Raw genomic sequence first — 23,270 nt, forward strand, 5'->3', positions numbered from 1 at the left:
TCTAGACAATGAAGAACTTTTATTTGGGATATAAATTTAATTAGAAATGGTTTGATTTCTCTTACATATGATTCTAAAGCAGTATTTTAAACTTTTCTTTTTTATTTATTCCATAAACAATAACAAAACTCAGCTAGGTAACATATGACAGTTTCACCATACATTCAGTCACAAATATTTAAAACTTTTGCAACAAGAACAACAAATCCAGAGGTGTTACAAGAATAATTTACAAGAAAATCTATAAAACAGCAAGAAGCTCACAAATGTTCATTTTCTTTTGCACAAGATCACTACACTCTTTCACAACATGTTTTGTGTTACAAAATTTCCCAACAAAAGTGTATTTTTTTTCTTTGTATTGTGGTTTCTAAAACCAGAAACTTTGAAGTAAATATCCTTTTATTAGCACCTAGTGGTGCAGAAAAAGGAAAACTCTCACATACAGACACTTCACAGCACTTTTCTAAGAAAAATATACACTTACAAAATATGTTACAAATTGGCACACTTAAAAATATACAAGATTTTGTAGGCGTCTTAAGAGTGATCCTTAAGCTTTATACTTCAATTGACTCTACAGATTATTTATAAAGCTTAATTCTAAAAGAAAAAGGCAAATAATTTCCTAACATTTTAAAGTTGCAGTGTCATATGTCAAACAGAAACTTAGGTTACATTCATAAAAAGGGCCTCTAAATGCTTTTATTTTAAATTTTCTTAAATGCTTAAGGGGATTGGGGAAGAAGAAGAAATGGGAATAATCTTTTCTTTAGCACCATAAATCAGTAACTTACTAAAGAGGTGCATTCAGTTCTGTGGAAACTAAGGACTAGTACATTCAAAACTCTGTAGGCAGCAAACTCCAGTCAGTGCTACAGCTATCCCAGTAGAGCATCTTAAGGTTTCTACCCTCCTCACTGGGAGTAAAAAACAAAAGGCCTCTTCTAGTTTTCATTCAAGCCTTTCCTTTTGTGCTGTAAAACCAGGCATCTTTCTAAGAGGCAGAATGATTTAAATATCTCCTTTCTTCTCTTTGAGTAGGATGTCCTTCTGAGACTCAAAAACCCCTGAGCCTGTTGGATGGACAAACATCCTTTCCATCTCATATGGATGAGTATTTCTTCAGTGTCTTTAGTGTTTATTTATCCAGATGCTTATTTTAAAAGCCTCATTCATACCTTAAACGTTGTATGAAGCCTCTCTCTTTTATATTGTCCTTCCCCAAAGTTTTACCTCTTAGGTACAATTCTCAAACCAAGAATACATCTCAAGTATCATGTAGCTGCAATGGGAGCTCTGCTTCATGACTGTAGCTACTGTTTAATGCTGAGTAAAAAATGTGCCTTAAAGGATAGCCTGAGTACTGTCATCAAAATAATCCCAAGCTGGTTGAGGACCCTCAAACTGATGACAGTGTTTCCCAAGTTAAACATCCCAACTAAAAACTTTTCTCCCTTACTTGGGTCTTTGAGAAACCTTTACAAAATCCCTGGCCTACATTGTGTTGACAAGATCCCTACTTGTTACTAAAATGTTTGATTTTTGGTACTAAACCTCCTAAACATAATTACAGGCTTAGTAAATTTTATGATTAAAAAAGAAACTACCTCACATCAGTTTGATTTTATAAAAAAGGACTTATTTCTGTAGTGATGGGCAGTCATTAAAAATCCCTAAATAAAAATGAAAACTCCTTAAATTAGATAATTTCTCAATAGTACAGGAGAAAACAAACATTTCTAGTTATAGCAGTAGATAGGACTAGCTAGTGTTCCATTTGCATCTTCAGTGCAGAAAGTTAGCTCTCTTCATTTCTTGGATTCTGAGAGCATTTGTAAATTGAAGATGTGGTGGATCTGCCTTATGCTGGTTCAGCTTGGTAAGAGTAAGCTTGACTAAGAGGTTCTTGGATATGGTTTTTCTTCTCTAGGCAGTAAACCCTAATTCAAACCCACTAAAATGGAAATTCACTAGAACTGCAGGACCTCACATAACAGAACTTAAGATGCTAGTTAGAGTTCTTTACAGCTTTTGAAGCATCCTTATGCTTCTCTCTTACACACACGTGTGCACATGTGTACACACGCATGCATGTGCACACACACACATACACACACACACTTAACCCCCTCCCTCACCCCCCCGCACACACACTGATGCTTCCCAGCAAGGAAAAAGGTCAGAGAAGGTGAAAGTTGTCACAAAAGCCCACCTAGCACCAAGGACTTCAGGGAGATGGCTCAAGAAGTGATGGTCAAGGTAGTGCAGGAGGTTTGAAAACATTTAGGAAAAGGTAAGGCCTTAACATATAATTGCACAGAGTAGCAAGAAGAAGTCAGAAGGGAAACCTGGGAGGAAGCAGCATATGTGAGGCAGCTGGTATCTGAGACACTGGAGAGGCAGAGAGGATGGCCACTGGTTCAAGCCAGTTACCACAGCCCAAACACAACTCCCAAAGTCTCGAAGACCCTTAGTCAGGGCCACTGTATCAGCACCCTGTTCCACATAGTACAGCACCTAACCAGGGCAGGAGATCAGACCTATTCTTACAGATGTTCGAGGAAAAGGAGTTTCCAACTTTCCTCAGTGATGTGATAGTTTGTGCACATGTGAGTGTTTAGATTTGAGAATGGCCAAGGCGATGAAAGGTGATTAAGAATGGGAAGGTTCCCCTCTAAACTTCCAGAAGAAATCACTCTGGCTAAAGCTCTTAGACTCTAACAACTTGGGGAGGTGAAATATAAGACCATAAAAGAAGAAAAATTATTTTTTCTTTTTTGTGGTACTGGGTGTTAGACTCAGGGGCACTTTATCACTGAGCTACATCCCCAGTACTTTTAATTTTTTATTTTGAGACAAGGCCTTGCTAAGTTCTTTAGGGCCTCACTAAGTTGCTGAGGCTGGCCTTGAACTTGCAATCCTCTGGCCTCAGCCTCCTGTCACTGGGATTATAGGCATGCACCACTGCACCTGGCTAAAAGAAGAAAAACTCTAGGACCAAGGACTGAAATTAAGTAAGAAGAATAAGGGAGGATACCATTTCCAAGAGAGATAGTAAAGATTAAATGACACTCTTTGGGGAGAGGAATTAATAGGAAGCAGCTTTTCAGAGAGGTTGGAAGGGAGTGGTAATCAGAAATTTCAGACCAAGGAAAATCCAACATTTTTGACTTAAGATCAGTAATACGGTAAAACATTATTTTTATACATTGGTCCTCACTCCAGTAAGGCAGTTGGTTGGATAAGGGATCTGTAATACGTTTGGCCTACTATGTTGTGACAGGAAGAAAAAGAATTGTGTGAATAGAGATAGGGCCAAGAGAATGCTAAATGCTGAATAACTTAGAACATAGTGTACTGAGACAGTTATTAAATGAAATTAAGAGAGTAAGCATCTTAGCCTTGGCCTATTGCTCACTATTCAAGCTCATTTTCTTGTTGTTTCAGTACAAAATAACTGGTTATAAGTCACTAATTTATATGTTAAAAACATATAATGCACTGTAAGCCAATATAAAAGGTGCTTTAAAATGGCAATTCTCTTTGGAGAAAGGGATGAACCATGCCCTAGAATTGGCCCTTAGGGGACTCTCTAGGAGGAACTGAAAGAGTATCTACTCCAAAGGACTCATGATAGCAAGTTCTGACAAAGAAATTGTTTCCAACAGTTTCAGGCTATCCTATTCTGTTCTCACCCCATTCTCCAAAGCTGAACTGATACTTAAAAAAACCTGGGACAACTGCTCCTATATTTATTTTTATAAAAACACATTGTACTCATGGAACACTTTCTGTATTTCTTCTTTAATTGCCACCTTTTGATTACATAGAAAGCACTCCATTCCTGAAAGCTAGCAGGTGACTGGAGGTCTGGAGTCTTGGGGGAATCACATTACTGGCTGAGTTGGTGATTCCAAGCCAAAATTCGGCTGAAAAACAGAACAAACAAAAACAAAAACAAAACAAAGACCAGTTCCTAGGAACCAGCCATCGCATTTAGTACGAACAGCTAGCTATCAGAGTAGAGAAATAGAAGAAAGTGTTCCAGTTTGATTGTTTTCCCTTTTGGATGGCAGCTGAAGGGCAGAAGATGTGTTTCATCTGGTGCCTTTCCACTAAGTAATTTTCCAGGGCTCATTGCACACAGAGCATCAAAGCCTAGGAATGGGCTTGAACTATTCTCACAAGCTGCTCCTCACCCACTCGTCCCCACAGACAGAAGAGACTGATGCTGAGAACACACACCCACTCAAGAACACAGGCTTGTTCATTTTACTACCTAGCTGTAAGTAGTAGAGCTGGCTGGTGAAAGGAATCATGGGCTGGGAAGTGTAAAAACTTATGTACGTGATAGGCTTCCTTCCATTTCTCTCTGACTACTTTCAAATGTTGCTTCTCTGTTTGTGAATATATTTAGGTGGCAATGACTAGGTAGGTTCATATTTTGTTTAAATTTTTCCTTTTGAAACATCTTCCCTTTTTTATTAAGTCCCCCTTTTCCCCACCCACTTATTCTCCACCCTCCCACCCCAGCCTATATATTCACAAGTTAATAGGTTAGTAACAATATTAGTAAGAATAGTAACAACAACAACAACCAACAACATTAATAATATTAATCCCCTATATCTGTATAGCACTTTACGATCTACAAAGCGCTCTCACATCCATTATCTCATCTGTGCCATAATGCATCAGTTATCAGCCTCATAGGCCTTCAACTGTGCAAGGAAAAGAGATCAAATGTTAGAAGTCGAGTGGTGAATAAAGGGGAAGAAAAGGCTAGTAGTGAGGGATGTTGGAGCTGTAACAATTTTTAAAAAGGTGGAGGGGGAGGGCTGAATTAAAAATGATTTAAAAATTTATATAAAAAATTCACTTATGTTGAGTGTGCGGCATCAAATACTAGTTGTCCTCAGACTAAGTATATATGGCCCAAATCAGTTGTTTCCACGAATTGTTCAGCTTATCTGATATTATATGTATTTAACTCATAGGAAGAAAAGTTTGGTCAAAGTGAGATGCCTTAACATTTTCTTTAAATGACATTGGCATTGCAAGATTAAACAAAGAACACTAAAGCCATGATATGAGTGCACTTTTGACAAAACTGGAATAAAACATTTAGGAAACTACTTAAATAAAAGCAATCTATGTACTTCATTTAGCATTAGTGTCGGTTTTATAGCTATTTTATAATTTATCCCAGACTATTATAAAATATATAAAACTGAGATATAAAGTATCAGCAATATAACTTTGCACTTTAAATAATTTTCAGCTACAGATTTTGCTTTTAGAAAACAAACTTTCAAAGCAGCTGTTTTGTTTCCTTGTAAAAGGTTCTGTAAATGCATATACTCAGGTCCCTGATGGACTTTGCTGTTGTGACCTTCAGACTTTGCCAACATTTTAACTCTTAGACAATGGAACATACACATCTTTATTGTGCCTTGTTTAACTGTTCACGTTTCCACACAGGACATCAGAGTTCAAAATCTTAAAATAATGTATGTATGTATGTGTGTGTGTGTGTATGTGTGTATATATATATATATATACACACACACACACATATCTCTCTGTGTGTGTATGTATATATATATATGTATTTAAAAAATTCATTAATGAGCTTTAAACTGTGGGGTGAATCTGTGAAATGAGGTAAGGAAATTTGGCACATTTCAAACAGTATCCTTTAAGTTTTGGTAAATTGTGTAACACAACATATTTTTCCACTGTGATCTACAGGTGCTATCCACATAAGTGGGGGTGGTTAATAGCAAGAATCACTGGAATGTTTCTAGTAAATTAACAGGGACAAGCTCCCCCAAATACTCACAACCAAATGTTGATATAGAAGTAAAAATATATACAGTACAGTCACCTGTTTGTAGTTTGGCACAATGTTTTCCATTTTTTCCTTGTGGGTAAATAGTGCATAAACTACTTGTGCAACTGTATGACTTTTTAAGTCTTTTACATAGAACATCAGATTAAAGTTTGCTTTCAAAGACTTATTCCCACAATTTAAAATTCTTTTCTTTAAGCACTTACATGTCAACATACATACCACAAGGCATATTTTGAAAGAAATAAAACACAAACATCAAATGTCTTTCTGGAAAATGCGAGTCTCTTCTTCAAACACAGGTAAAACTCAAAATGCTGTTTCTGCTTTTAGGAGATTGTAGTCGGAATCCCTGCAGAAAAATCAGACAATTTATGCCATCTTAGTTAGTTTTAGTGTATGTCCCACAAAGGGATCATACGACCTAAATTTGTTAACATCATACTAGACGCTGTATGATGCAGAAAAAGATACAGATAGCAGGGGGTACTAGAAAGCACTCCTAATTGTCACGTGTTGAGATTTTTGTTTTCCAACTAATGCTCTTTTTGTTGAAATGATCTTGGCTTTTTGTCTACACGACTTTAATTCTGTTGTTCAAAATCTGTCTTACTGCAAAAAGCCCTTTCCTTTCCAAAATCATTCAAGAGCATATTTTCATAATAGGTGGAAATTAATGCTGAAGAGCAGAAGAAAAAAGTAGCCTTGTTAGAGCTTATCCCTAGTGAAGCCAGAACAAAATTGCCCAATTTTTGGGGTGGCTTAAAGGTATAGGGATTTTCATGCACGCTTTTCTTTTCTTTTATTTGAAAAAGGGAATAGGACAGTTTCTTTCATGCAAACTTTGCTTTCAAGAGGGAAAAAATGAGGGATTGTGGGCTCAGCAGGTAGTAGGAAAGCTAAGGGTGCATCATCTCAGCCATTTTGGTGCAGTATTACCTCAGTTTTTCAAAAGAAGCTGTCCCAGCCTCATCCTTGTGGACCTGTTCTCGCTCCATGCGCTTTCCCTTACACTTCTCATCTCTCAAGGCCTTGGAGCTGGATTTGTGACGATATAACTTTTTGTGTGTCGGTCCATTATTGCCTAAAGTGCTCATGCTACTATACTTTTTATCAAAGAAGGCAGAGCGAGAGTCCTCATTATAAATAGGCATGTCTGCACGACCAGGATCACCTGTCACTGCTTTCCCATTGCTTTTGCTCACACCTTTGATTGACCTGTGATTCTTAGTGGTTCCTGGAGACCCACTATTGACCTTTTTCTTAGATTCTTGTGGTGTCCCAGCCAATATTTTGAGGGTTTTTAATTTTAGACTATTGGACTCAGGGGAGTAGAATGCATTGGGGTCCCCATGGTGCTCCATGGGTTCCCAAAGGGGCTCTATGGAGGCCATCATGAATCTCTGCACATCTGCCATACCAGAGGCAATGTTGGACAAGATATAGGAAGGTTCCTGAAATTCCCGTTGGTCATCATCCAGGAGGCTGGTGGTGTTAGTGCCCATACTCATGTTGCTCCAGCTTGGATTGCTGTCTTTCCCCAAAACCCAATCTGCAGAAAGTCCCTTCTGACTTGGCATCTTCACAGAGGTGACAGGGCTTCCATGTTGGGTACAGTCATCCAGTGTCTTCCCAGTGGAGGATATGCTATTAGTCTGGCCTCCTCCACGGCCAATGCCTATCTGCATTTTCTCTCCATTGATGGCAGCCATGTATTTTCCTTTCTTTGTTGACTTAGGGACCTGGCGAGAGGTTTTGCCAGGTGGTTTTTCAGTCCCTTTATTGTTGACTTTAGGGGACTTTTTCCTGGTGTTTTTCTGAGAAGAACTTTGGTTCATAGCTCCACTCTTGCTGGGTGAACTTTTCTTTCTTGATTTTGATACTTTGTTGTTGGTACTAATTTGACCTGATGGGTCATTAAATGTTGACAAGCAAGGGTTTTTTTGGAGCAGGCTGACAGAATCCTCATCATTGAACATATGGAACTGAAACTGATGGTTATTTAAAGTAAATCCATCATCCGCTTGGACCTGCTGAGAAAGGGTACTACAGTCCCACTTGATTTTCTCCATGCTGACCAATGGTCCTGGGACACCATCTTGGAACCCTTTCAGTGTTCCTAGTGTCTTGATAGTCTCACATCTGGTAATCTGAGGAGAAAGACTGGGGGTATCAGGTGGGGACATCTCTGAGAGGGAAGAGTGGCGGAACTTGTCAGGAGTGAAATTGGAGATATCCAGGAGGTCAGTGGATTCCTTTAGTGGAACTATCTCATCAATGCTCTGCTGGATCACCAGCTTGGGGCTGCAGTGGGCCAGGAAGTCATCAGCGATATCATCATCACCATCCTTTTCACAGGACTTCAAACTTAAGGAGCAGTAATTGTTTGAGCTGACAGAGAGTGGGGCCATTGAATCAAAGCTAAAGAGCCGACCATCATCCATACTGACTGGGCCCTGCTGGAAAGGAAAGCAGATATCTCCATTATTAAAGTGACATAATTGATAAGAGTCATCAGTTTGGAGTTGGGTGTCTGGCACGGAGGCATATAGGACCTTGTTGCAACTACCACCACCACTATTGAGGCCAGCTGGATTGTATGTTGTAGCTGGGAGATTATTTTCCATAGACACTACTTGAGATGCTTCAAATTCACTGGATTGGTTTGAGGCTATCTCCCTTGAGACTTCAGCCATGAATTCCTGGGTACCAGAAGTAGCCTTGTTGGGCCATGCATTTTCATAGTTACTAGATTCCATTTTGAAGTTAAGAGATGACCGCTGCAGTTCAGAGTCAGAGGATGAGGAGAGTACACACTCCTGGGTAGGGTGGAGAGGTACAAATGACTTCTCTGTTGGAGTGAGACTGCTTTCACTTTGCTCAGGAGAATGATGGGTGAAGTATGAGATATTAGTATTATTTGACAAGTCAGAAGCATCTAACAGTGTCTGCAGATACCCTCCAGGGATAACAGGTATATTAGTGGCAACATTAGCAGAAGATAGAGGCATTTCAGAAGAGCAGGTGGTTGGTAGGAAAGTGGAATTCTTAGCAGCTTTGGCCTCATGAAATTCAGATAGATGAGAACTGTTTGAATTCCCAGGAATAACTTCATTTTTTAAATTAGGCTTGGAAGATTGGTCTTCCAAGAGAGGGCTCATTTGAACAATTGGCTTGCTTTCTTGCCCAGCTTTGATTTTCTTGGATTTTAACCTAGCTTCACTTTTAAATTTGATTTTGTTGAGCACTTTCCTCTCTGGCCCCTTAAACTCTGGGTCTTGGGCTTTGACTTTCACCGAGTCAGGGCCTGTGATGTCATTTACATGTGATCCATTTGCACTGCTAGCAGTGGCTAGAGGTGCTGACTTTAATGTACCTTTTAGGCCTCCATCTTCTTTGCGATTAGTTTGCCTCTGCTCACTGCAGAATGAAACCTGCTTATTACTTGCTGACGTTTCCATGGATGGGATTCTTTGAATCCTGTGCCTGTTGCCAAGTTTAGATTTTCGTTTACGAGCAGGTGGCAGGAATGATACCTCAAAGCTACCTGGTTCAAAGCTTTGCTTTTGGCATAAGGGTGTCTTGATGGAGTCTATGTTGCTGTTTCTCTTTTTTTTCTTCTGCCAGAAGGCTTTCAAAGGTGCCAGCTTGGCATATTTGTTGAGCTGATTCTCACTCAAATTCACTGTTGTCTCACTAGCATCCACCTTACCCAACTTCACCAGCATGTTCTTCTCACCTTTAAAGCGATTGATGATGATATATTTGATAATAACAGGGGGCTCTTTACGGGTTACTTTTCTTCTCTTTTTGGGACACCATTCATCATCATCTTCCTCTTTGGAACCACCTGGCAGCCATTCCTTCCTCTCATTTACTTTTTCACCCTCTAGTGAGTCAACATCATATAGGTAATCTTCACTGTATCTTACTTTTCTCTTCGCTCGTAACCCATAGTTCTGCTGGGAGGAGGAGCTGCCAGAATTAGTATCCCGAGACATATAGCGGCTACAGTCCTTGATCTCTCCCATGGAATCATATGAGACCTCAATGAAGGAACTGTCATCACTGTAGTTCCCTGATGTTTCCAAGGAGTTAGTAAGATGGCCCTGCTTTGAATTCTTAAATTGCCCTACATCAGTCCCACTGCATGGTTTATTTAAGGCAGGTTTCTCTTCATTATCCTTTCCATCTTTTGTCTCTACACCTTTATCTTCATGTCCTTCCTCTTTGACTTTCTTCTTGTCCAAGTTTTTATCTTCTTCCCCCCAGATGATGCTCACATCAGGAACTTTGAATTGGGAAAGATCACTGCTCTGCTTCAGGGTCCCACTCTTAGACTCCCGCTTGGGGCAGGTGGTAAAGACACTGGGAAAAAAGTTGAATTGTGCATCCTCCTGCATCAGAAGGGTGGTCTTGTCTCGAACATTGTCCTGAAAGGACTCATATCGAATTTTCAGGGAGCAGACGTCACTGCCCAGTGTTGACTCATCATCATCAAACATGTAGTTATCCACATCTTCTTCAGAGAACAGGTTGACAGATAGCTCATTCTTGGAACAAAGGTCAAGCAGTTCAATTTTACTCTCACTAATGAAAGTCTCAAAGTAACCCCAATCCTGATTGGAATTTGCAAGCAAAGCTTCTTCTGTATTGCACTTATCTAACAGTAATGCCTCATAATAACTTTTCTGAGCTGGATCTTCCAAGTCAATGTCAGGTTTCTCAGCTTCTCGTCTATCTCCTGCCTTTGATTTATGCAGGGGGAAGCCTAGGAGCTGGTCTGAAAGCAGCTGCTCTCCATATTTCATGTTTTCTCCGGCATTAATGCACTGAATCCCTATATCAGAGACTGCACATGTTTCATAATCCCTATTTAGATCACCGACTTTCAGACTGATTCCTGGCTCAGGATCTACTGCCTCCTTGGATTCCATGAAGCAGCCCAAGCAAGTCCGGCTTGGCTGCATGAGGCAGTCTCCATTCAGAGCTGACATGCCTGCAGGCTCCATTATGGCAAATGGAGCCTTCTCACACTCATTGGGCAGTGACCATGTGTTCAGGCCTTTTGCAACACCAGATGTCAGGGAGATGGCATTCACAGAAGCACTATTAGCAGCATGCTCAGGTGCTTCAATCAGGCCCAAAGGAGAGGGAGGGCTCTGCATACAGGGCTTCTTAGAGGGCAGAGGCAGGAGACCCCTAGGAAACATCAGGGTCTCTTTTTGTGCCACTGGTATAGGCTGAATTGGTGCAGCAGCTTCTAGGGCTGCAAATGACTTCATTGCCACTTCCTGGTTCTCTGAGTCTAGAGAAAAGGGGAAAAGATGACATGAACAAAGTTAAAGGTCTTAGACCAGATTCATTAACTTTCTTTCCCTTGATCAGTTTCTGGTACTTTGTCTTATTATATAAGTATGCCTCTATTTCTCTAGCTTTGAAAACCACAACTAGAACATTCAAGAATAATCCTGATTTCAATATTGAACATTCATGCAAGTGAAAAATAATATTTTTTTTGCTCCAACTTGTTCCTCAGAGAAAGTCATAGCCCTCTTTAGAAATGAAGAAAGAATTGGATTGCTTGATTAATTGGAAAATCAAGGCTTTCAGAGGGGATATTCATGGTCTTAAGATATGAGACACAGGCCTGTCCTTCATAGTCATATCCTGGAAGCACCCAGTGACTCTGATTCACTAGGAATCCTGAGGAACTTTATTTGACAGAGATGATTTGGGGAGACAAAAAGTGGTCAGATTTGAAGCCTCTCAGAGACTCTTCTAATCTAGTTAAAATTTTGGTAGAATAAAGTTTAGGATTAACATTAATCACAAAGGCATCCTGGACTCAAACTGTCCCAACTTTTTGGATACTGAAAATCCATAGTAATAACAAAGGACTATCAGGAGAGTGATTATATTCTGTAATTAAATTCCCTTACCATTTTCTTTGACCCCATTAATCAGAGTGTTTTCTCCGTTGGCTGAGGCAGCAATAGTCTTATCTTGTTCGTTATCCATGAATGTAACCTCTTATTGTTTCATTCCAAGTTCAAATGCTGTCCAACCTGCACATTTCAAATATATAATATAAATCATTAAATTAATTTTATTCTATCTTTTACAGGTTGTTTTAGCTACATGATCCTTACAAGGCTCACTGGAATTTACCTGTTTCCAGACTGTTTTCATTACTGCTATTTTTGTTTTATAGTTTATGCTTACCATATAAGTCAATTTGGAAACTCACACTTCATTCATACATCCTAGGCCTTACTATTCCCATTAGGCAAACGTATATCTTCCTCCAGTTAGTAAAAACAGTTAACCTAATCATAGATGTCCAATTAGAAAGGATGCAAAGCAGAGTCCAAGCTAACTTGAAATAAGGAGTATGTGGATGTTAAGATTAGCTTTATTACTGTTTGCTTAATTTCTACTTTATTTCTATTTCAGTTGGTCAAAAGGCTCTTCAAAAACAAATTCACATATGTATGTATGTGTGTGTGTGTGTGTGTATATATATATATATATATATATATATATATATATATATATATTATTGTTTCATTCCAAGTCCAAATGCTGTCCAACCTGCACACACACACACACACACACACACACACACACACACACACAATGCAAACTCACATTTTTTCATTCTATGCCCTAAAATTTGATTGCTAAGGTTTAAAGAGGTAGGGAATTCCTTGGTTTCTCAACTTTAGGATCTTAACTAAGATTTTGACAAGTATTCCTCCAAACCTACATCAAGATTTTAAAATGTGACAACAAATAAGATCTAGATTTTCTGAAAAGGCCCCAGCATCATCTGATACTTTTCAGGCATAGTAAATATATCTATAACCCCCCCCCCATCTCCTGACCAACCACCTAGTGTATGTATCAAAAAATGCTGGGAGATGAGGCCCCAGAGATAGAGGTATCTATGATGTGTCACTACAACTTCTACACATCCGTGTTCATTCCAGCCCTCTGCCCCATCCCTAGACATCCTCTCCAGGTAGGTATTCATCTTTTTATTAAAAATCACATAATACTGATAGCCAAGCATCTGTAACAAGAATCTGAATTGTATACTCATTGATTGTAATACAGATGGTCTCCAACTTATAATGGTTTAGCTTATGACTTTTTGAATTTATGATGGTATGAAAGTAATATAAATTCAGTTGAAACTGTACTTTGAATTTTGATCTTTTCCTGAGCAAGGGATAAGTTATATGATACTCTCTTATGATGCCAGGTAGGGGCAGTGAGCTATAGCTACCAGTTAGCCATGTAAAGGTAAATGACCAACACTCTTAGTATATTGTATTACCAACATATTTACATACTGGTATTCAATAAATTATGTAAAATATTCAACAATTTATTATAAAATAGGCTGTTAAATGATTTTTTCTAACTGTAGGTTAATAGTGTTCTGAGCATGTTTAAGGTAAGCTAGGCCAAGCTATGATGTTTGGTAAGTTAGGCATATTAAATGCATTTTAAATTTGATGATACCTTCAACTTATGATGGGTTCATCAGGATCTAACCCCATCATAAATCAAGGAGCATCTCTGTGTACATACACTATAAAAGATGGATCCAACATAGAGGGAACAAAAGAAGTAACAATTTCACACAATTCAATCCATAAGGTGTTTACCTATATAAGCCCAATTTTCAATAAAATAAGAGTCTCTATTAGACAATATCTCAGTCTTTAAAAATTTAGATGATTCTGCATTTCCCTTAACATTTATGTATTAGAATTGCCCAGCTTTCTCCTTATTTTATGAGTCCTTGATGAGTAGGTAATAAACCATGAGTGTCAGGGAAAAGAAAAGAAATGCTTACTTGTATTTTCAACAGAAACAAGGGCTGGGGAATTTTAAAAGATGGAGAGGAGTGGATAGCAATATTGAAGTCCCAAATCCTTGTCAAGGAGGACTAATTTGAATGGTTGCTCTGCTTCAGAAAGGAACCCATGGGTCAGATGGAATCATACTACCATAATGGATTACAACGTGCATCTTTCTTTTTAATAACTAAATAGAACTTCAGGGATCATTTTATTTCTTTTTAATCTCTCCATTAATCCCATTTTGGTAGGGACTTGATAGAGTCATATTATTTTGATACTTTAATGTTGTCTTGTCCCTGATATTTATAGTTACTTATGAGGAAGTCCATTTTTAACACCGGGAAGACTAAGGCACAGAGAGATTATGATATGATAGATGAGGTCATAAAAATCATACTGATAGATCCGTGAATGGAACCCATGTCTCCTGACCAAGAAATGGGGAATTTTTCCTTTTCTCTTCCTCCTCTTCCCGTGGTGGGGATGGACTCCTGGGGCACTTCTAACCTACATCCTTAGTCTTTTTTATTTTAATTTTTGGTTGGGGGGTACCAGGGATTGAACTCAATGGTACTCAAACACTGAGCCACATCCCCAGGCCTATTTTGTATTTTATTTAGATACAGGGTCTCACTGAGTTGCTTAGCACCTTGCTTTTGCTGAGACTGGCTTTGAACTTGTGATCCTCCTGTCTCAGCCTCTTGAGCTGCTAGGATTATAGGCATGCGCCCCCATGCCAAGCAGGTATATTTTCTTAAAACATAAAATGCCTTCTTCACAGTTCTTACCATTCCAATTCCTGTCCCAAATAAGGCTATAGAAATACAGATTTCCACATATTACTGTCCTGTACTTCCACCCCTTTCAGGTAATAAAATAATGAACAGCTGCCTCAGAGAAGTATTGATTATTAGTAAAAATTAATGTACCATGAAATATATAAAGGAGAAATTCATTTAGATATCAACAATTATCCATTCTTGTCAGACAGTGTAAGAACACTGTGTCAGGGGACATATTAGTGCCACTGTAACTTTACTCTGGGATGTTATTTCCCTAAGGACATAAATTCTCTCTAATGGTAAAATCTGACATGGGACCTAGGATTTATGACTTTGAAGTAAAAGAAATTGTATTGGGTTCAGAGGGAAAATGTACTTTGGCAAGAGATAAAGAATAGGTAGAATTGGGTGTAGAAGCTTGATGAGTTGAGAAGGGTTGAGAGAATGTAATGAATGTTCTCTAGGTGCTAGGGTAAATACAGTTACGAAGATATTTCATTTTGGATGTTATTATTTAGGTCTGAAATGACCCCCCAAAAGCTCATGTGTTGAAGGCTTGATCCCCAAGGCAGCAGTGTTCAGAGGTGGGCCCTTTGGAAGGTGACTGAATCATAAAGGCTCTAACCTCATCAATGGATTAATCATAATGTAATGGTCTGTTATGAGGTGGTGAAAACTTTAGGAGGTGGGGCTTAGTTGGAGGAAGTAGGTCACTGGGAGTGTGCCTTAGAAGAGCATTTCTTGTCCTTAGCATATGTCTTACTCTCTCCCTCCCTATACCCCATTCCTAGCTGCCATGAGGTGAGCAGTTTTATTCTACCACAAGCTACCTGCTATGATGTTCTGCCTCACCACAAGCCCACAGCTAAGGGGCCAAGCAACTATGGACAGAAACCTATAGAACCATGAACCAAAATAAATCTTTCTTCCTTTAAGTTGTTTTCCTCAGGTATTTTGTCATAGCAATGGAAAATCAACTAACAGATGTATAATCACCTTGTAAGGTTAATTCTACTAGGCTCCTATTTTTTCAAAATGGAAAACTGAGTATTATAGGTACTAACTTAATGATTATTAATAATTTGGAGTTTTGTGCTCCAGAATTAGAAGGATAAACCCTGGGAAGACAGTCCTTAGGTCCTTTCCTATGACTTTTCAAATCTCCACTCTAAAAGAGACAACTAAAGGTATGTATTTACTACATTTTAATTTATTTATAACTTCATTGCTTATAAAATGATTTGGAGAGGGATTGATTGTATTCTTTCTTTCTTTCTTTTCTTTTCTTTTCTTTTTTCTTGTACCAGGAATTGAACTCAGGGGTACTTAACCACTAAGCCACATCCCTAGCCCTTTCTGTATTTTTTATTTTGAGACAGGGTCTCACTAAGTTGTTCAGGATCTTGCTATGTGGTTGAAGCTGGCTTTGAACCTGTGATCCTCTTGCCTCAGCTTCCCAAGACATTGAGATTAGAGGCATGTAAGACCATGCCTGGCTGTAATTTCTTACAGTTACAATATAAACAACTCTGGGTTTGCTTTAGGGTTTCTGCAAAGATTAACATTTTAGAATAGCAAATTTGGTGGTGATTTTAAAATGTATTTTGAGTTAAAATTGATTAGCACTTTTGGGAGAACATATGACAAATTGCTCGTCTGATCATAGTAAATCACACAGTGTAATGGCATAGGTCACCGGGGATGTGCCTTTGAGAGGCACATCTTTTGTCCCTGGCTCATCTTTTGCTCCCTCTCCACTTCTTGGCCACCATTATATGAGCATCTTTGTTCTATCACACCCTCCTGCCACCTCATCACAGGCTCTGAATGAATGGAACTAAAGTGATTGTGGACTAAAACCTTTGAATCCATGAGCCAAAATAAATCTTTCCTTCTCTAATTTGTCTCAGGTATTTTGTTACAGCAACAAGAAGTGATTAATGCACTGTTCTCACAGTGCTCAGAGTCCAATGGGGAAAATAAGCCACAAACAAGTTTTAATGTAGGTGTAATACACTGAAAGAGAGGCAGGAAGTTTCTATGAGAGTCCCAAATTAAGAGCAATTATTCCATTTCTAAAGAGGAGTGAGATCATGGAAGGCTTCATAGAAACAACATTTGGGATGGACCTTGAAGGATGATCTTTCAGAAAATGTGGATAAGGAAATAGGGTGGAGAGAGGCATTCTGGGCTAAAGGACCTTCATAAAGTGCCATGAGTCTCCTCTTTACTCCAGTCTATCTTTTAAGCAACTGTTAGAAAATCATAGGCCTGATGAACAGCCTTAAAATTTTCTGTTTAACCTCACATACAGTACTCTTCTCAATCTTCAACTTCTTAAGTTTTACTCTCTTTTCTTTCTGTTTGTCTTCTCTTATACTCCTAAATATTCTAATATTCTTCTCTCCTTCAATATGTGATATCATTTTTTTTGTTCCCAGTTATCTTGTATTTGATATTCTCTCTGACAGGAATGCTTTTCCCCTTCCTCTATTCTTTCCCTTCTTCTCTTTCACCTACTTCTCTACTTAATTTTTCTTTGACACATGTCTTGACTCTTACCATTCCAAACAAAATTAGTCTCTGTTCTCTGAGTTCTCAAAGAATTTTGATCTCCTCTGTGATTATCTATTACTTCTTTATGTCTGATACCTCCTAAAGACTAAATGCCCCTGTCCAACTCCACAGGGCCTAGCTAAGAATATAGTTTAAAATGATGTTGGAGGAAAAGATGGAGGAGAATTCAGGAAACAGTTGAGTGTTTGACTGAAATAGGTACACATAAGAAGACATGACTGAAAAGATAAATTGGAGCTACACTGTGGAGGTCAATTAAACTGTAATTTGGGAAGACACTAAAGTGGTTAAACTTGTGAAGAAAATTAGGACTGATGAGAATGGGGGAGACAAAACAGTGAGATAGGTTAGGAGATAATGTTAAGGTATGAGATATTAAGAAGATCAAAATTAGGGAGGAGGAAATAGAAAGGAAAAGAAAATGTTGGTTTTAAGTAGCACTTCAGACATGTGATATAGAGATCTGGACAATAATCTAGATATGATAGACAAGGGAGCAGTACTCAGCATATAGAGAAAGAGATATGTAAAGGAGTTATTAGATGGTTGTGAAGGAAGCATTACAAGGTTGGGTTCCAAGCCAGAGTAACCTTGGAAATACCCGTGCCAGAATATTTATGGAAATAAAGCAAGGTTAACAAATATAAATCCAATTGTTTGGTTCAACATGGCAACAAAGCTAAACCAGGGCCTTAGATGTCACACCTTAGCAAGGGATCAAAAAGTTGTTACAGATGCAGAATTTAATGTTTGGTTAGGTATTTAGTAAAGCAAGGAGATGCTGTAGTGCACAGGTTCATGAAAGGTTTTCCAGGCTAGTCCAACTTGTTTTGTCTAACCTTGTTCTTCCTACCCAGTTCCAGTCAACAGAAAGGATTACAAAATCAGCAACAGTACAAAACACAGTTTTATATATAATTCTGCTTGGTTAATTTCCTTTTATGGTACCTACCAGTATTCCAAGACCTTAGGTCTATATACAAAGATATGAAAAATTATATTCCATATGTGTAATAAGAATTATAATGCATTCCGCTGTTAAGTATTTAAAAATAAAATCAATAAAATTAAAAAAAGATATTGTATCACCCTAAATAAATAAATGCCTTTCCAATTAAAAAAAAAGAAAGAAGCACTTAAATAATGGTGGTTTTTTTTTTTTTTTTGGTACTAGGGATTGAACCCAGGGGCATTTTACCACTGAGCCACATCCCCAGTACTTTTTAGTTTTTATTTTGAGACAGGGTCTTGTTAAGTTGCTCAGGGCCTCACCAAGTTGCTGAGGCTGGCTTCAAACTTATAATCCTCCTGCCTCAGCCTCCTGAGTTGCTGGGGTTACAGGTGTGTGCCACCACATCCAGCTTAAATAATGATTTTAAATACAGGAAAAAAAGTTTAAATAAATAGCCATACAAGTTTAAGATATACTAAAGGTATGGAGGACATCAAAAAAGAGATGATCCAATAAATAGGATGGACTCAAACTAAAAAGTTTCTTCTCAGCAAAAGAAACAATCTGTGAAGTGAATAGAAAGCCTACATTTTGGGAGCAAATCTTTACCCCTCACACTTCAGATGGAGCACTAATATCTAGGTTATATAGAGAATTCAAAAAGCTAAGCATCAAAAAAAAAAAAAAACCAAATAACCCAATCAATAAATGGGCCAAGGGCCTGAACAGATACTTCTCAGAAGAGGATATACAATCAATCAACAAATAGATGAAAAAATGTTCATCATCACTAGCAATTAGAGAAATGCAAATCAAAACCACTCTAAGATTTCATCTTACTCCAGTCAGAATGGCAGCTGTTATGAAGACAAACAACAATAAGGGGTTGGTGAGGATGTGGGGACAAAGGTACACTCATACACTGCTGGTGGGACTGCAAAATGGTGCAGCCAATATGGAAAGCAGTATGGAGATTCCTTGGAAATCTGGGAATGGAACCACCATTTGACCCAGCTATCCCTCTCCATGGTCTATACCCAAAGGACTTAAAAACAGCATCCTACAGGGACACAGCCACATCAATGTTTATAGCAGCACAATTCACAATAGCTAAGTTGTGGAGTCAACCTAGATGCCCTTCAGTGGATGAATGGATAAAAAAAATGTGGCCTATACACACAATGGAATATTACTCAGCAATAAAAGAGAATAAAATCAGGGCATTTTCAGGTAAATGGTTGGTGTTAGAGAAGATAATGCTAAATGATGTTAGCCAATCCCAAGAAACCAAATGCCGAATGTTTTCTCTGATATAAGGAGGCTGACTCATGGTGGGGTAGGGAGGGGGAGTGTGGGAGAAACAGACAAACTCTAGATAAGGTGGGGAAGGAAAGGAAGGGAGGGGATATGGGGTTAGAAATGATGGTAGAATGTGATGGACATTATTATCCAAAGTACATGTATAAAGACATAAATTGGTGTGAATATACTTTGTATACAACCACAGATATTAAAAATTGTGCTCTACATGTGGAATAAGAATTGTAATGCATTCTGCTGTCATATATAAATAAAAATATTAAAAAAGAGGTGATCACAGAGAAACTCTAAAGAATTCTATATATCCCCAAAGTACTGTATGAATGTAATTTCATATCTCATGATAAAGATTATAAAATTCAAAAGATATGCACAAAATCTCATATAGAAGAGGTGATAGTGAGCAGTAAACAGAACACAACCACTAATTAGCTGAGTGTCCTCAAACAAGTTTTTTTTCCCTCTCTGTTCCCAGTTTTTTCCTCTCTGAGGTCTTCTTAGTTTTTTGTGTATGCTAAACAACTGGTCTATCATTGAGCTAAACCCCAGTCATGGTACAAAATGTTATTAGCTATACAATAAGGGAGATGAACCAGATTATATCTAAAGCCTCTTCTACCTCTTAATAATCTACATAATTCCTTTAATTTCAATTTTTCCATTTTCTAAAACTTGAAATTAATTACATGTATAAGAAAAATTGAGACATATAAAGAGTTGATTTAAGTTTTCTGTGATACTAAGATAAGCCTAAAATATACACCCTTTTATCTATTCTTTACTCCCTTCTATATCATTTCTCTTTCCATGTCCCTGTAGTTTTTTTTTACATATTCATACCTCTATTCTGTCAGAGGCAGAAAGTTAGGATGCTGCTACTGGTGACAAGGCTCAAGGTTCTGTATGTTCCAACTGCCTTTAGTTTTGGTAGCCACCAATCTGGTGGTCTCTTTGCATTTAGAATCTTAGGCAGAAATGATAGTGGCTGCATTTTTGTCCTAGCTCAGTGGCTCAACATTTGGGTCTTCCTTCCTTCTTATTTCTCTCTTTCACTACCATTCTTATATGCACTACCTTTGTGACATCACTCTAAAGAGATTTTTAAGAGCAGTTTCATAAGACCACAAACCAATGAAAAGAGTACATTAAAATGCATTGTCTATGTTAAAGCACTATATAATGCTAGAAAACACAATATTTGGTAAGGTCTGAATTAGTAATAGAAAGAACAAGCAGAGATACTTATGGGATCAATTCAGGAATAGCCAGGCTTCCCATAAGTCTTAACTTATAAACATTTATAGCATAGGTAGCTGAACTTTACTGGCACATCTGAGAGGCCCAGTGCCTTTGCAAAATAATTTTATTTTCAGGATTTCTGTCTTTTCTCTCTCTCAAGTCCAATCACTTTCAGATATTTCTTTCTGAAGGGAGTCCCTTTCTTCATGACTCTAGTCCCATGTGGGCAATATAATGGCACATCTGGCACAGAGACCAACATGGAATGCCCCTATTGGTATGTGCAAGATGATGAGTCCTTGGAAGGACTATGTCATTGTCACTTGGAACTTTATGAGAGTGAGTTTATACAAGAATTGTGTCCTAACCACAGACTGCCTTGGTTGCCAGGCAGCATGGAGTTACATTTAATGCTTGAGTTCAATAACTTTAGGCTGAATTATCTTTTGATAATTCATTTCTCCATATGGTTCTAATCTCTTTTCTTATTACTAATCTATCCTGTTAATTACATTTTAAAAATGTTATTAAAATCTTTTCAGAAATGTAATCACTAAACCACAGGACTGGAAGGATCTTGGAAGGCAGTATAATCCCAAATTCCCCATTTTACAAGCAGGGTAACCAAGTCCCCGAAAGGGGATCCTACTTGCCAATATCACCCAGTGTGCTGGTAACATTTATACATATTTGGATGTGTATTAGTTTTTAGTCTAGAAATATTCCCAGTGGTACCAAGTGAAATATGTTACAAATAAAAATCACCACTAATCAGAGGGCTGCTAACATTTCTTGTTTGGAGGAATGTTGTCACAGATAAGAAGCTGTTCCTGCTTATCCCAAGATGGGAAGTGGAAGGAGTGGAAGAAGAGCCTAAGTCCATCTGGGAAGGACACACTGCTTTTCCACCCTCTAGATTCTGGAGCTCTGCATTGTTACCCCAAGGCATACCTATCTATGCACCACTGTTCTCTACTACAAATACAAATATATACATATATATATACAAACACATAATACACACACACACAGACACACAATGTTTGTGTACACTAAAAAAATAATGGTGCCTTTTATCTTCTGTTGTGGAAGCAGGATGCTATACAAGAGACCAGAAGTTGGAAGATGAGCAGAGCTGGGAATTCATTTTATCTCAAAGTACTAAAATGAATTCAACTATTTAATAATGGTCAGTTAAAACATCATTTGAGGGCTGAAGTTGTGGCTCAGTGGTAGAGCACTTGTCTAGCACATGTGAGGCCCTGGGCTCGATCCTCAGCACCACATTAAAAAATGGTGAATAAAGGTATTGTGTCCAACTATAACTAAAAAATAAAATATAAAAAATCCCATCATTTGAATTTTTTGGAGGAAGTAGAAGAAGCAGGGATATCAAGACAAGATAAAAAGTTTTTTGTAAAAAGAGTGTTCATCAGTCATAATAGTTCTTTTATTTTTTTCTTCTTCTGTGATGCCAAGGGGAATTGAACTCAGGCCTTGTGCATGCTAGGTAAGTGCTCCTCCACTGGGCTATGCCTTCAGCTTAGATCAGCTCTTTTTTAGGTAAGTGGACAAGAATCATCTATAAATAGTTCCAAGTAAACTGAAGACAACACATAACCCAATAAAAACATCTCATGAGCAAAAATGTTACAACTATCCTGGCTCAGCAATTGATCTTGGTTGTAGGACCAAGATGTGCTGAGTTAACTGTTACAGCTAACTGGGAGGCTCAGTTTTGCCATTCATAAACTCCATGTCCTTTTTTCTTAATTTCAGAGATAGATCCAATGTCTTCCTAGCATGTGTATTCAAAATAGGGGTGCTTTCCCTATAGTTCAACATTGACAAAGATCTGTGTATTTCAGGCTTTGTTGAGCACTCCACTTCTTTACTTCTATTGGCTATGTGGAAACCAAATACAAAGCTTACTGGAAGGCTGGAACTGTCATATGAGTGTGGACATATGTTAAGTTTCTCCACATTTATTAAATATCCGTTTTATATGATAGAATATGCCATGAGGCAAACAGAAGTGAGAAGCACAAGCTCTATCCTTATGGCACTTATAGCCTTGGAAAGGTAGGAGTGTACTTGGCAAAGCAGGTATTTCTCTTTGGGACGAATCTTAGCTTGGCTCAAATACTTATTTCTATATTTTGATTTTATTTTCAAATTATTCTACTAGTCTTGTCAATCTCCAGGAAGGTCTTCCATATAATGGTCCAGCTTGGGCCTCTTTCATCAAGGAAAAAAATCCCTTTGGTCCGTATGCCCAGGTCCCAGAGAAAAATAAATTTATCTCTTATCAGTACACGAAGACAAGTGCAATTTCCAACTTAACTTTGGACTTGTTCTCCCTAAGTATGCAGATGCTAGTCAATCCATACCAAGTGGTGACATTACTGTTTCAGATTTTATACCACTGTCATCACACTGGTAGGTACCTGTACATTATCACAGCCAGGAGACCTGTCACTGCCAACAATGGAACCAAGCATTCTCTACCTTTGAGAAGACTCCATCAGGGTATTTCTAGGCTTACTAGCTACTTATATATGGATAAAACACTTTAAGATGAGTTCATCTACATAATACTTTTACAATTTAGAATTTTTATTCAACTCAGGAAAGGAGAATTTGAATAACCCCACAAAATCCTCAGGAACCCA

At 38.1% G+C, this 23,270-nt stretch overlaps 1 protein-coding gene and 1 long non-coding RNA gene across 3 annotated transcripts in view; one reads left to right on the forward strand and one right to left on the reverse strand.

The window, feature by feature from the left end:
• Nucleotides 1-23,270, forward strand: part of LOC144371726 (uncharacterized) — a 78,199-nt gene that overhangs the window by 44,649 nt on the left and 10,280 nt on the right. The gene's annotated exons all lie outside the window — the stretch shown is intronic.
• Nucleotides 3-23,270, reverse strand: part of Nexmif (neurite extension and migration factor) — a 121,091-nt gene continuing 97,823 nt past the window's right edge. For both annotated transcript variants that reach the window (XM_005337483.5, XM_021734665.3), the window contains 3 exons: nucleotides 11,797-11,922; nucleotides 6,794-11,162; nucleotides 3-6,206 (listed from right to left, as the gene is read on the reverse strand). In XM_005337483.5, the coding sequence (XP_005337540.3) occupies nucleotides 6,164-6,206; nucleotides 6,794-11,162; nucleotides 11,797-11,875 (4,491 nt within the window). In that variant the 5' untranslated portion in view covers nucleotides 11,876-11,922 and the 3' untranslated portion in view covers nucleotides 3-6,163. The remainder of the gene's footprint in view (nucleotides 6,207-6,793; nucleotides 11,163-11,796; nucleotides 11,923-23,270) is intronic.

This window comes from Ictidomys tridecemlineatus, chromosome X (assembly GCF_052094955.1).
Source record: "Ictidomys tridecemlineatus isolate mIctTri1 chromosome X, mIctTri1.hap1, whole genome shotgun sequence".
In the NCBI taxonomy this organism is placed as follows: domain Eukaryota; kingdom Metazoa; phylum Chordata; class Mammalia; order Rodentia; family Sciuridae; genus Ictidomys; species Ictidomys tridecemlineatus.